This window comes from Dipodomys merriami, unplaced genomic scaffold (assembly GCF_024711535.1).
Source record: "Dipodomys merriami isolate MVZ:Mamm:240054 unplaced genomic scaffold, mDipMer1.0.p SCAF_97, whole genome shotgun sequence".
In the NCBI taxonomy this organism is placed as follows: Eukaryota; Metazoa; Chordata; class Mammalia; order Rodentia; family Heteromyidae; genus Dipodomys; species Dipodomys merriami.
The window spans coordinates 1,677,094-1,692,500 of NW_027206590.1; the positions used below are offsets into that span (position 1 = coordinate 1,677,094).

The window sequence follows — 15,407 nt, forward strand, 5'->3', positions numbered from 1 at the left end:
CAGTCCTCCTCTTACTTCACTTAGCAGCAGCACTGGACACAGACAAAACTCTCTCTCCACCTTTAAGTACTTGCTTTACATGGCTTCTGTGACACTAGACTTCTATCTTTTCTTCTTACTTCACTGGCAGCAACTTTAGAGTGATTTATGCTCATTTTTCTATAGTTGCCAATTTTAAAGCATTGTCTCTTTTTTCTATTTATACTCTTTTATTTGTTTGCTTTATGTTCTCCAGTGTTGGAAGCGGAATTTAGGGCCTTATGCATACTAGACAAATATTCATACGATTCTCACACAGTCTTGTGGCTCCCTGGACTGTTGGCTTCAATGGGGTGGGGATTTGAGGATACTTTGTTTATACTAAATCCTTCACAAAAACAGTGTCTGGGATGTAGAAGATGTTTCCCAAATACTTGTTTGATGAATGGTTGTGTGAATAGCATGGCTTTATACAAAATTTATAAAATGATGCTTATACTACTGCTTACATCTTTATCCTGAGCTCCAGACATATCCAGCTGCCTATCTGAGATCTCCAGATGGATGTCTAAAAAATCTCAAGCTTACCAAATTCCAAAAGAGAACACCATCCACCCTCTCAAAGGCTTCTCATTGGTTTAGTGAAGCAAGCATAGTTTTAGCCTCACACCCAAATTTCTGAAATGATCTTTTATTTTACATTATATCACGATCTATCCAATCTGCCAACAAATTCTGTGTATTCTGCCTTCTGAACAGGAACTGATACTTGTTTTCATCTTTACCATTAGCATTATGAGCCAAGCCACTCTCATTTCACCTGGAAAGAGTGATCTTCCCACATCTTGTCTTTTTTTTTTTTTTTTTTGTCAGTCTTGGGGCCTGAACTCAAGGCCTAGGCACTGTCCTGAGCTTCTTTTGCTCAAGGAAGATTAGTTAGCACTCTACCACTTCAGCCACAATGCCACTTCTGGCTTTTTCTGTGTATGTGGTACTGAGGAATCAGGGCTACATGCGTGCTAGGCAAGCATTCTACCACTAAGCCACATTCCCGGCCATACATCTTGTCATTTTTACTTGGGATTCAATTTGTCTTCAGAACCACAACTGGGGAGCTTTTCAAACTGAAGTCTGATTATGTCATTCCTCTGTTTCTAATCCTGTAATAATTTCCACTTCACTTAGTGACAACACAAATCCTAACAGTAGCTGATAAAGTTCTACACTATCTGTCCCTATCACAAGTCTTACCTAGTCACCTACGGCTTTTCCCTACTCACTGTGCTCCATTCATACTGACTTCCTTGTAAAGGCCAAGCTCATGGTCCTGATGTCCTCTGTGACTGGCATATTCTCCCCTTGATAGCTGCACCCATCAACCTCCTTTCAGTCTGCTATCACCTCCTCCGTGGTGGCCTTTACATTGAGCAGTGTATTTAAAATGCAGCCGTTGGGCTGGGAATGTGGCTTAGGGGTAGAGTTTTTGCCTAGCATCCATGAAGCTCTGGGTTCAATTCCTCAGTACCACATAAACAGAAAAAGCCAGAAGTGGTGCTGTGGCTCAAGTGGTAGAGTGCTAACCTTGAGCAAAAGAAGCTCAGGACAGTGCCCAGACCCTGAGTTCAAAGCCCAGGACTGGCAAAAATAAATAAAATAAAATTGCAGCACTTTTCTCCTAATCTCTTTGATCTATTTTTCTTTACAGAACTTACACCTAACTACTAAATATATTTTACTTTCTAGAACACACACCAGAAAAGGACAGGCTTTTACTCTGCTTATTCACTGCTATCTCCCTGGCACTTCAATCCATGTGTGAATTAACACTTATTATCACTATGAAGGAATAAGAGTCTGACAAATTAATACTTTCACGCCGTCTGGTTTTCTAGCAAATGATCACAAACCTTCTCTAGAATTTCTTCCAGTTTTTTTGATCCCTAGAAGGATTTTCACTTTGCCTAGAAAGAAAAATTGTGCTTTGTCTTGTCAGCCACAAGGAGGAGTTGAGAAGAGGAGCTCAGCCCAAGAGACCAGTTAAAGCTTTCCCCATGCTTTTCCTATAGTAACCTCAAGGGGGAAGAAAACTGGATTTGGAGCCGACTGTAATGAATGAATTTTTTTTTCCTCCCTACTCTCAGTTACCTACACACACACACACACACACACACACACACACACACACACACACACACACACACACACACACACGCACGCACACACATGTTAAACAGCATAATCGTTTCGTGTGCCACAAAGAAGTCACTGAAATCAATCCCCAGGCCACTCCGGATTGGGCAGCGGACGGGGGTAGGGTGTAATCTTCCACGGCACGACCACGAAGTCACCACGGATGGAAGCGGAGTTCTTGTTAGTGTACTAACTTGCCCGGGAAAGGCCAAGGGGTGTCCCGATCATCCGTGCTCTTTGGCCTAGAGAACTATTAAATCATTTCCGTGTAATATTCACAGCACCTACCACCCCCAAAAACAGCCGAAGCAAGGCGATCCTACGTCTCAAAGCCTCCAACTTCGGCCAATAGAATCCATCCAACACCCGATTCCTGAAGCCAGGGGTCGGCCTCTGGCTCCCCACCCCGTCACCCCCACAACCCGCCCCACGCGAGCTTTCCACTCACCGCCACCTGTTGATGCCCACGTTGGAGGATCCGGCGAACCAGGGATCGAGGATGTAGACGCAGCGGATGGTGTCGGCGCCCTGGATGCACTCCTTCAGGGCGGGGTTGTCGTGGAGCCGGAGCCCCTTTCGGAACCAGTGCACCGCGTTCACCCCCATGCCCGGGGCGCGGCGGCTCGTCGCCGACTTCCTCCCCGGAGAGACTCAAGCCAGGAGGGTCGGGCTCATAACAAACGGCCGCGCTTCCAGGAGAACCGCCGCACGCCGGGAGCCAGGAAGGGGCGGCCGCGGGCTGGGGGCTCGGGGCCCGGTGGCCCTCAGGAGGGGACCGCCCCCGGCGAGGGCGCCCCGGGCGCGATGAATGGAGGGATCCCAGTCCGGGGGTGACGCCCTTTAGGACCCGGCGCCCGCGGCCCGCGCCCGCACAGGAGGCATAACTTGCGAGGCCCGGGACCCCCGAAGCGCCGGCGAGTCCCAGCAGCCGGAGCCGCCACGACGGAGGTTCGTCACGGTAACCTCGCCCCGCCGAAGCGGCCCGCGACGACAGAACGGCCCTCCCGCGGTGAGTCACCCCGAGCACCCGCGGAGGACTCTGCCGCCGTTAGGCCACGCTGCCTCTCGGCTCGGGACCCGGAGCCCAAGGACGGAGGGGCAGAGACGGTGGTCGATGCGGCTGGACGGCTGCCGGCCGGTGACCGCTCTCGAGGCTGTCCGGGTGACTCCGCCACCGCCGCCGCCGCCACCGCCGCCGCCGCCGCCGCGTCAGCGGTCTCGGCCCCGCCCCCGGCTCCTCATTGGACCACGCGCCGCCCACGTGACCCCCGGCACCTCACGTTTCTGAAGTGTGTTTACTACACGGACTCTGCCGGGGCGATCGGCTCGCGCTTAGGGCTCTTTCACTAAGGCAGCAGCCGCTGAGGCTCACAGCGTGTCAATCCTTGTCCAGGCGCTGGGGTTCCCGGCCTCAGCACCTTCCCTCGAGTCACCTGTCGCAGTCGCCTAGAAGCAGTCGCGGTCCTCGCAGGCCCCAAGCCCAGGACGGAGAGGCGGGGGAGGGAGCCCCGCCCCTGGGGGCTGTGAGCGGCCGCTATTGGTGGGAGCTCGCTGAGACCCGGATGAGCACGGGGATGTGGGGAGCTCGCGGGCGCGCGCTCCGCTTGGGAAGGCGCGCGTGCGCTCTGGCGGCGTTCCAGCGGGACTGGGGGGACGTGCGGGCGCGCGTGCGTGAGCTCGGGGGCGCTGGGGATTCCTCCACGGGGAGTTTGGAGGGGCCCCGGAAAGCGTGTGGGTGTCCTTCAGAGTTATCGGTGGAGGGTAAGGAAGGCCCATCAAGTACTTCCATGCAGGAGTCGTGCTACGGAGTGTCAGAGTCTTCCCTCCAACGTGACCTTTATTCGGACGCCTGTGGAGAATTGGGGTGCCTGGCGAGATGGGTGCCAGGTATTATGGAACGCCCCGCAGCTTGTGCGTGCCTGCGTGCGTGCGTGTGTGTGTGTGTGTGTGTGCGCGTCAGACGCAGGGCTTGAACTCGGGGCCTGAACACTGTCTCCAACGGTTTGTTTATTGCCAGTTGAGCCACACCTCCACCTCTGGCATATTGCTGGTTAAATTGGCCTTGAGAGTCTTCAGGTACTTCCCTGCCCGCGCTGGCTTCGAGCCGTGATCCTCAGATCTCAGCCTCATAGAGTAATCAGGATGACAGGGTGACCCTTCCATGTCTGGCTCCGAAATCTCTTATAGTTTATTATTATTAATAGTATCAAGGTGATGTACAGAGAGGTCACAGTTACATGCGCCAGGTAAAGAGTACATTTCTTTTTGGACGTCACCCCAGAAATTCCTCAATACTACCAAGATGTCCCCAATCTCTTTTTTTGTGTGCCCCGATCTCTTTTAACACCCGGTGCAATTTGCAAGGCCGGGTGTGATCGCATCTTAGCCTGCCTTTCCAACAACAGTAAGCTGCATACCATACCTGCCACATTTGCCGTGCCTTACATATAAAATACATTCATTCATCCATCATTTACTGAAGCAGGCAATGCTCACTGCATTGGAGATGGAGATAATAAAGTAGGTTCCCCCCCCCCAAAAAAAAGTCCTCATAGATTTTACAATTTCTCTCTTAATATTTACCGAGTTACTTATTTCTGGTGGTACTGGGGTTTGAACTCAAGGCTGAGTTGCTTGAGCCACACCTTCGCCTGTTTCTATATGTTGGACTTTCCTCTATAAAATGCTCTTCGTTGGAATTCCCTCCTCACTAAAACCACCATTGAGCTTCCTGGTATATTTGCATATACTCATTTGGACTCAAAATGTTACATAATATGTGAACATATTCTGTTCCATCCTAGAGCAGATATTGAACCTCCAATCTGAGCTATCAAAGCATCACTTGTCACACTATTAGAAGACTGCCTAATGAAAAAGATCTTTTTCTGGGGGGGGGGGGGCGGTTGGTGGTGGGGCCTGAACTCTGGACCTGGGCACTGTCCCTCAGCTCTTCAGCTCAAGGCTAGTGCTCTACTACTTGAGCCACAGCGCCACTTCCAGCTTTTTTCTTTTTGCTTATGTGGTGCTGAGGAATTGAACCCAGGGCCTCATGCATGCAAGGCAAGCACTCTACCACTGAGCCACCTTCCCAACACTAAATAAAAATCAATCAATCAATTAATTTTAAAGGATCTTTTTTTATACCTAGCAATACCTACTCAATAATAAATGCTATGGATTGTCATAGCATTGTAAAGTGTCTCTAGTTCTCTCCAAAGTGTGACCTCTTAAGGACAGCATTTCATCCAATTTGTTCATTTTTGTATTATCAGCGCCCTATACAGAGCCTGACACATGAGCTCAAATGTTAATTGCTTGAAAGGAGTGTATCTGGCAGAGTTAAAAGGAGGAAGGAAATGGCAGTGATGACCTGCCCGAATTCTGACTCCTTCAAATTGTTGTTGTTGTTGTTAGCTGGTCCTGGGGCTTGAACTCAGGGCCTGGGCACTGTCCCTAAGCTTCTTTTGCTCAAGGCTAGCACTCTACCACTTAAGCCACAGCACCCTCTCTGGCTTTTTCTGTGTATGTGGTGCTGAGGAATAGAACCCAGGGCTTCATGCATGCTAGACAAGCATTATGCCACTAAGCCACATCCCCAGCCCATCCTTCAAATTCTTAAACTTTAGACACTGACACATTCTTGCACACACAGACAAGGCCATGTGAAGATTGGGGTTATGATAGACTACAACCCAAAGAACTAATAGAGGTTAGGAGAAGCCTAGACTAGTCCCTTCCTCCTTGCTTTTAGAGGGAGCCTGGTCCTGATGACACCCTGATTTCAACCTTCTGGCCTCCAGAACTGTGTGAGAATAAGTTCCTCTTGTATTAAGCCACCAAATATGTGATACCCTATTACAGCAGTGCCAGTAAGCCAATAACAGCAATAAAATAAATCCATTTATCTAAGGAGCCAGTATGAATAGTTGTCCCACTTATCTTACCACCAGACAAGTATGTATCTTTGTTTTTTAAAAAATTTCCTATAAAACACTCAAAACTATGTATAAGAAAACCCTTTGCTCACCAGAAAGTGAGCCAATACTGTTTTTTTGTTTGTTTGTTTGGGTCCAGTTGTGGGGCCTGAACTCTGGGCCTGGGCGCTGTCCCTCAGCTCTTCAGCTCAAGGCTAGCGCTCTACCACTTGAGCCACAGCGCCACTTCTGGCTTTTTTCTTTTTGCTTATGTGGTGCTGAGAAATCGAACCCAGGGCCTCATGCATGCGAGGCAAGCGCTCTACCTCTGAGCCACCTTTCCAACCCCCAGTACTGTTTATTTTTATGCCTGGAATGAGCTGTGGGTAATTATCTATCTGAACCTCTTGTCGCTTATACAAAAGATGTAGCACACAGCCACTCTGCCCTTACGTGGATTGCCTCAAAATCTAGGGCCTATTGTACTTTTAAAATATACTGTTCTTTTAATGAATTAGAAAATAAGGAGATTGTGTCCATATAAGGCTTGTTTTCAAGCATTCCCCATGAGTGTGGGAGGCAAAAAGAATATTGATCAGTGTAGAGCTGACTTAAGTTTATGGATTGTTCATTCAAAAGAGATGATTTTTTTTTAGCACACAGTTGTGTGGGGGTGTATGTGTAACTTCCATGGAAATATAAGAGCACTAATAATTAGGGGCTGGGAAGGTGGCTCAGTGGTAGAGTGCTTGCCTCACATTCATGAGGTCCTGGGTTCAATTTCTCAGTACTACATTAGCAGAAAAAACTGGAAGTGTTGTTATGGCTCAAATGGTAGAGTATTAGCCTTGAGCTGAAGAGCTGAGGGACAGCACCCAGGCCCAGAGTGCAGGCCCGACGACCGGACCCAAAAAAAAAAAAAAAGAGTCTCATGTACTTTCCTTCCTGGCTTTGAACCACAATCCTCAGATCTCAGCTTCCAGAGTAGCTAGGAATACAGGCATAAACCACCAGCACCCAGCTTCCCTATTTGACTTAGTGTTTTCCATCTCTTGTTTGGATACTGATGCAATTTGTTACTGGCTCCAGGCTACAAGGATGTGCTTGTGAACAGTTTTCTTGCTTGCTATTACCATTTTTCTTGATTGAGTAAATTTGGAAAGTGTAAATAGATACATATGTGGCAATTTGATATTGTGAAATATTTGCTAATGTTTCCCCCCCCTCCCCAGTTCTTTTTTTTTTTTTTTTTTTTTGCCTATGACCATCTCCTTGCAGGCATTGGCTAAGAGTCCTATTAACTCAGTACAACAGAACTAGAGGACAAAGGTAGTTCTCAACTCAAGAGCCTTGGCCCCTATGTAAAGCTGGAAGGATTCCCTAACTCCCACTTCTTTCTCTAAAACCGGGGATAAGAGTCACAAAGAAAATAAGATAGATTAAGAATTTATGTCTTAACTCAGTATTAACTCAGTACAACAGAACTAGAGGACAAAGGTAGTTCTCAACTCAAGAGCCTTGGCCCCTATGTAAAGCTGGAAGGATTCCCTAACTCCTACTTCTTTCTCTAAAACCGGGGATAAGAGTCACAAAGAAAATAAGATAGATTAAGAATTTATGTCTTCTAAAATGGGCTGGTATCTCCAGTACTTATCTAGGAGCTGCTCTAGTACCTAGATAAGCCCTGAGTGAGGTGAACGGAGGGTAGGAGAAGCTGTGTCAACTTCCCATCTGGAATCTGGAGGCTGAGTCTCTTGGCAGTTCTGTCCCTTTGCCTATATGGGATACCACTGGGCAGGGAGGCGTAGCCTTGACACCTGCTAGCTAAGAGAAGCAACAGGTTTTTCTAAGTGCCTTCTTTTCTTTAGAAAAGAGAGGTAAAAGTTAGCCGAAAGAGAAAATCAGCTAACCAAAGGGGTTGTGCCAAGGGGACAGACAGCATGTGGGAAAGTGTCACAGAGGTGACCCGCGGTCAGATCGGGTCATGAGCACCTTCACAGAAGCCAACCTGCTGAGGTTACGACATTTGACAACCAGAGAGAATTATACAGGAAGCAGATGATAGTGCAGGCGACCTTTCTCAAGATGACATGTCCCTTAAGCTTGTGGGAACTTGATGGAGCAGAGGAAGGGGCACATTTGTGTCAGAATTCCTCAAGGTGAAATACAAAGAAAAATCCTACAACAACAGAGAAGGCCTAGAATTGCCCAGTTTTCTGCCCGTGAACAGCCTGAGACTAAGCTCAGCTATAGAAGAATGACAGCGGTTGCTCTTGGATTCTGGTTTATAGACTTTATATTTGCTGTCATATCCAGCCAAGTTATTGCAGCATCACTGCGGGGCTTGAACTCTGGGCCTGGGCGCTGTCCCTCAGCTCTTCAGCTCAAGGCAAGTGCTCTACCTCTTGAGCCACAGCAACACTTCCAGTTTTCTGAGTGGTTTATTGGAGATAAGAGAGAGTCTCATGGACTTTCCTGCCCAGGCTGGCTTTGAACCCTGATCCTCAGATCTCAGCCTCCTGAGTAGCTAGGATTACAGGCGTGAGCACCAGTGCTGCGCATGACCACTTTTTAGAAAGGATAAAGGAGTATATGGCCAGCAACCCAAACCAGGCTAGTGCCAAAAAGAAGTTTGGATCCCAAGGCAAGTGGGGTAGAGTGGGAACAGGGGAGGAGACTCTGGGTTTTATACAAGCTGATTATACACAAAATAGGCATTTCTCAGATATACAAATCAGGCAGGCTATCATCAACTTCTGACCAGGTGGTCAATTCCTTTCTAGCTGTGCAGAAATCATGCCACAACTATTACAAATAATGCCTTTAGGATTCTGTTATTGGTAGCCCCACCTAGTCTGCCCCCAACCCACATTGCAACAACAGCCCTGCCAGGCCACATTCCTGCAACTGGGTGGGGGCTACATTCTGTCAACAGGATGCTAGAAAATCCCTTTGCCTAGAGGTAACTGTGGTCTACTTTGAAATGTCAAAGAAACTAAAAAGAAACTTCAACTCTTCAGGATTTAATTCTCCTAATTACTGGCTGATGGTCCCCTAGGATTCTCTTATGTCAATCACTTTGCACTTGCCTCTGCCTGGAATGCCATCACCGCCAACAACAACAACTCCTCCCCCCCCTCCTCCTCCCCCCCTCCTCCTCTTCCTCCTTCCCCTTCCCCTTCCCCTCCTCCTCTTCTTCCTCCTCCTCTTCTTCCTCCTCCTCTCTTTTCCTTCAGGGACCCTCCCAGGGTCACTTTTAGGAAATCCCTCCCTGTAGGTGCTATCTAATACCCTCATCATTTCCTAGTTGAACATCCACTCAAGAATAAATCTGTGACTTTTGGTGTTATTGAGATAGAAGCACTTGGAAAGGAGATGGAGAATCAGATTTAGGAATCGATTTGTTAACCAAAGCCACAAACGAACAGATGAGCTCTTTAAAGAAAACACACCTATTATGAGTTCAAGGTAATGGAAGAAAGACTCTTCTGACTTCAAAGCTACATGTTTGTGGTTGTCATTAAAAATTGGTTTATATTAATTGTACAAAATAAGCCCAAACTGGCCTGGAGTTTCAGATACTCCTGCCTTCACCTCTGGACTGCTGGGATTAAGAATGTGGACCAACATACCTGACTAGATTTGTTGTTGTTGTTGTTGCTTGTTTGTTTGTTTGTTTGTTTGATTTTGGCCTGAACTCTGAGCCTGGGCTCTGTCCCTCAGCTCTTCAGCTCAAGGCTAGTGCTCTACCACTTTGGGCCACAGAGCCACTTCCAGATTTTTCTGCTTAGGTGTTGTTCAGGAATCAAACCAGCGCCTCATGCTAGGCAAGCACTCTACCATTGAGCCACTTTCCCAGCCTAGATTTTTCACTGAGAATAGTAGACAAAACTAAGAGGCCATTGAAGGAAGTCAAGGATGCATAGATAGGCAGATTGCCACAACAGAGCTCCAGGATCTCAAGAGAGCAAAGAAAGTTCCTGGTAGTGGTGCTGCCATCTGTAGGCTAGTGATAGAAAAAAAGAAATGCCACAAGAATAGATAGATTCAGAAAATGTCCATCCTGTAAAAATGCACAAGCAACAAGGCTCAAGAAAAAAAAAAAAAAGTAGTAGTGACTAGCCATTTAAATTGTGTGGAATCTAGTAGCCACAACACTAACAAAAATAATCCTAGTATAATAACAGCATTTTTTATAAAGACAAGTTTAATTTCCATATATGAAATGTGGGCTGGGACTGTAGCTTAAGTGGCAGAGTACTTGCCTAGCAAACACAAGGCCTTGAATGCAAATCCCAGTACTAAGAAAAGTTTAACATAAGCATTTACTTTTTTTGGAAAACGAAGCTAGCCTGATGTAAAGGGTATAAGGACAAACTTACTCTATTGATTTATGGAGACACTAATTCAATAAGGAGAGGTCAGGTAGAAAGCCACCTCTATGACACAGAGGACATGGGCCAAATCAAGACAAGATAAACACCTGAATGAATCATGGTTGTTGCACATCATCTGGCGTCCTATGGCTTGCTATGTTCCACCAAGTTCATGTACTTTGTCATTCATTCAGTGGTGGTTACTTAGGGTAACAGCCTAGAACAAACTTCCTGGGACAAAACATTAATGTAGGGGGTAAAATGTATATGAATAATCACAGCTTTTGTCTTCCATTGCATCATTCCTGCATTAACCAATCATATTAGCTAATTTGCATAGTGTGATAGTGTGATGGAAGAGTATCTTTTTTTTTTTTTTGGTCAGTTGTGGGGCTTGAACTCAGGATCTGGCCTCTGTCCCTGAGCTTTTTCACTCAAGCCTGGCACTCTACCACTTTGAGCCACAGCTGTATTTGGGGTGTGTGTGTGTGTGTGTGTGTGTGTGTGTGTGTGTGTGTGTGTGTGTGTGTGTGTGTGTGTGTGTGTGTGTGTGTGTGTGTGTGTGTGTGTGTGTGTGTGTGTGTGTGTGTGTGTGTGTGTGTGTGTGTGTTTTGCTGGTTAATTGGAGAGAAGAGTCTCATGGTTTCCTGCCTGGGCTGGCTTCAAATCTCAGATCTCAACCTCCTGAGTAGCTAGGATTACAGGTCTGAGCCACCAGCAGCCTGTCCTGGAAGAGGAACTGTTAAGTAACTTTCGCCAGCCACCCTTAACATTCAAAGGGATCCTGACCTACTGAGCATTTTACATTTGGTCCCCACCAACTCCATTACACATTCAAGCCACCCACTCCACATTCAAGCATTTCTTTTCACTCTTTGTAACTTAATTCTACCCCCAAGGCAAACGCTTTATCAATCTTATTTATTTAATGTGAATCTCAGTCTCCAAAGCCAGATGTTGAAGAAAATTAATTTCTTTTTTGTTTTTTGTTTTGTTTTGCCAGTCTTGGGGGGCTTGAACTCATGGTCTGGGCACTGTCCCTGAGGTTTGTTTGCTCAAGGCTAGCACTCTACCACTTGAGCCCTAGTGCTACTTCTGGTCTTTTCTGTTTGTGTGGTACTGAGGGCTTCATTCATGCGAGGTATACACTCTACCACTAAGCCACATTCACAACCTAGGAAAATTAATTTCTACAAATCAACTTCATTTTTCATGTCACGTTTCCACTCTGCCAAGTTGGCTTGCAATTGATCACAGTTACTGCTGTAGTTTCTCTTTTATCTCTTGAGAGTCACACAGAGATATGTGGCGCTCACGCACCGCCCACAGTGCTCATGTGTCTCTTTGCTGACCATGATGACCATCCCCTCCACATGATGCTTTTAGGTTTGGGTGCTGTTGATTTTGTGTGCTACGTAATTTTGTGGGTTTTTTTTTAATGTTGCAAACCCTGCAGGTGGCTCACCCCTATAATCATAGCTACTCAGGAAGCTAAGATATGAGGATTGTGGTTCAAAGCCAGCCTGGACAGGAAAGTCTGTGAAACTCATTTCCGATTTTCCACTAAAAAAATTAGCAATGGAGCTGTGGCTTAAGTGGTAGAGCACCAGCCTTGAGTGTTAAAAGCTAAGGGACATATCCAGACTCGGCATTCAAGTTCCAGGACCAGAATGCACATGCATATTGTTTGTTTTTTGATGTTGTTTTGTTTTCCTGTTCAGATTTTCCCCATGTTGACACCTCCCAAAGCCACTATTACATCTCTCTGGGGATAACATCTCTTTGATGCAATGTCACTACATAATGTGCAGAACCCTATTCCTCTTTCTTTCTTGGTGACATCTCTTCATCTTAATCTCTGGCCATTGGATCCCATTTCTTGCTTCTCTGAGATTCTTTTTTTTTGGGGGGGGGTGTCCGGTCATAGGACCTGAACTATGGGCTTGGGTGCTATCCCTCAGCTCTTCAGCTCAAGGCCAGCTCTCTACCACTTGAGCCACTTCCGGCTTTTTTCTTTTTGCTTATGTGGTGCTGGGGAATCTAACCCAGGGCCTCATGCATGCAAGGCAAGTGCTCTACCACTGAGCCACCATCCCAGCCCTTCTCTGAGATTCTTTACTGCTTCATTTGGGTCCTAATCCCTTTCCTAGAAATTAAGTGGCTTTTGGTTGTGAACCACAGAAATTCAACTCAAGGCTCAAATGACTGAAAAATCTAGATTTGTAGTACTTGTTTCAGACTGTGATTGAGTTGGCCCATTAAAATTTTTTTTAGCATAATACAATCCTATATTATCAGGCTAAGTTCTGAGCAAATTGATCTTCTGGACCCTTGTCAAGTTACCACACAGCAAAAAGACTAACGGCCCCTCTCAACATCTGTCCAAATTGCACAATCATGAACAGATTAGCAATTATGGCCATTTTAAGCCATTTACTTTGGTAGTGGTTTGTTAAGACAGCAATGATCATGGAAACACCACTAAAAAGCCTAATATCATCAATAAATTTAAGATAAATGTTGACAAAATTTTTCTTCTGTATGTGTGCACACACGCACACACACATGCACATGTATGTGCATGCTAGTCTTAGGGCTTGAACTCATAGCCTAGGCACTGTCCCTGAGCTTTTTTTAACTCAAGACTAATGCTCCACAGTTTCACTTCTGGATGTTTAGTAGTTAATTGGAAATAAGAGTCTCATGTACTTTCCTGCCTAGGCTGGCTTCAAACTACAATTCTCAGCTCTCAGCCTCCTGAGAAGCTAGAATTACAGACATGAGGCACCAGTGCCTGGCCTTAAATCATTTTTTTTTTTTTATCAAGAGGAGTAGTAGAACCCTTGTCTAGCATACTCAAAACCCTGAGTTTAATCTCCAACACACTGCAAACTAGCCAACCTGGCACACAAACACACAAAACCCCAAGTGCACATCCTGAAATCAGACACAGTAATTTCATCTGTTTGTTCCTCCAGCCTATATATGGTAGTCCTTCCTGTTGATGTGTTCTCTGAGTTGTCTCCCTAGAGGCTATTTAACATTTCCAACACTAGTCTAGCTATTTATTCCCTCCCCCAACTTTGTTTGAAAGAACTAAGGAGGTTCCCATTTCCTAGCTGGTCCCTGATGATTCCACTCACTAACATCTGTGGTACACCCTAGAGTAATCTGTTGGGGAGCTACTGTTATCAAATCCATTTTTCAGATGAAAGAACTACAACACAGAGGGATTTAATAGCCTAACATTCCACAATCATATTTAGTATTGCTAATGTCTACAAGTGGTGAAGTACCATCAGAAAAATATGTATATATGTATATATACATACATACATATATATGCATATATATATACATAAATACATACATATATATGTATATATGTTGTGGGGCTTGAACTCTGGGCTTGGGTGCTGTTTCTGAGCTTTTCAGCTCAAGGCTAGTGCTCCACCACTTTGAGCCACAGCACCACTTCCAGTTTTCTGGTGGTTAATTGGGGATAAGAGTCTTACGGACTTTCTTGTCCGGGCTGCCTTTGAACTGCGGTCCTTAGATCTCAGCCTCCTGAGTAGCTAGGATTACAAGCTTGAGCCACCAGCAGCACCCAGCGACTTTCATGTTTTTTGTCAACTGAAAATTATTTTTCTGGACTGGGAAGGTGGCTCAGTGGTAGAATGCTTGCATCACATGCATGAGGCCCTGGATTTGCTTCCTTAGCACCACATAAGCAGAAAAAGCTGGAAGTGGCGCTGTGGCTCAAGTGGTAGAGTGCTAGCCTTGAACTGAAGAGGGACAGTGCCCAGGCCCAGAGTTCAGGCCCCATGACCGACAAAAAAAGAAAAGAAAAGAAAATTTCTGCCAGGCGCTGTTGGCTCACGCCTGTAATCTTAGCTACTCAGGAGGCTGAGATCTGAGGATAGGGGTTCAAAGCCAGCCCAGGCAGGAAAATGCCTGAGACTCTTATTTCCAGTAAACTACTAGAAAACTGGAAGTGGCACTGTGGCTCAAGTGGTAGAGTGCTAGCCTTAAGCTGAAGAGCGCAGGGACAGCCGCCAGGCCCAGAGTTCAAGCCAACTGACAAAAAGAAAAAAAGAAAAGAAAAGAAACAGAGGCATACATAATGTCTAACTTAAACTCAGTAGATAGGTTCACAAAACCAGCAATTGACTTTGGAAAGATCTGTGCTACTGTTGGAATAAGTGACTAATTTTCTAAACTTACGAACACATCTATTTTTGCTGTTGAAAAATCACCCTAGAATTCACATCCTGTTTTAGGCCACAGGTCTACATTAAGAAATACATGCTTGGAACAGCTCACTTTCAGGTGATAGAACTGTTCTAATGGTTGTGGTATACATATGTATTTAACTTTGGGAAGACTTAGAATTAAATATAGAAATATCAAGTGACCAAATACATAGTACTAAGACTTTCGTACTTTTGTGAATTCACTCTGTGAATTCACACTCTGTGAATATTTTGTCTTTGCAGCATTGATAATGTCTAAGATAATTGATAATAAGATTGACAATTGATAATAAGATAAATAAGATTGATAGATCAATCTTCTGATTTCATCTGGAAATGTGTGGGGAAGAAATACATAGTGTAGTTGAGTTCAGATTGGTAGTTTATTAATGAAAGGTGTTAAGAGGATTTTATGGTTTGTAAACCAGAATATTGGAATATATAAAAGATTCATTGCCTTTGTAAATTTAATTTAGTCTGTAAGTACTTGGGGATGTTTTGCTCATCAGTATAGGTGATTAACTTGCTTAAAAGAAGAAAATTGAAAATGTTCAATTTATGAATGCAGTTTAAAGTGTTTAAAGGGAAATTTAATTAAACTAACTTTGTAAGCAGAATTGATTGGAGGAAGTTTAGTTTGTTCAGCCTGAGAATATTAACCAAAATCCCCTTATTAAAATGTACTAGAGTTG

The 15,407-nt window shown here is 45.3% G+C and overlaps 1 protein-coding gene across 3 annotated transcripts in view; it reads right to left on the reverse strand.

The window, feature by feature from the left end:
- The window catches only part of Cry1 (cryptochrome circadian regulator 1), a 46,098-nt gene extending 42,764 nt beyond the window's left edge, over nucleotides 1-3,334 (reverse strand). For 2 of the 3 annotated variants that reach the window (XM_070014374.1, XM_070014373.1), the window contains exon 1: nucleotides 2,618-3,332. In XM_070014374.1, the coding sequence (XP_069870475.1) occupies nucleotides 2,618-2,775 (158 nt within the window). In that variant the 5' untranslated portion in view covers nucleotides 2,776-3,332. Of the gene's footprint in view, nucleotides 1-2,617 lie in introns of all 3 variants that reach the window. The other variant, XM_070014376.1, reaches the window with a different exon arrangement.
- Nucleotides 3,335-15,407: the final 12,073 nt, after the last annotated feature.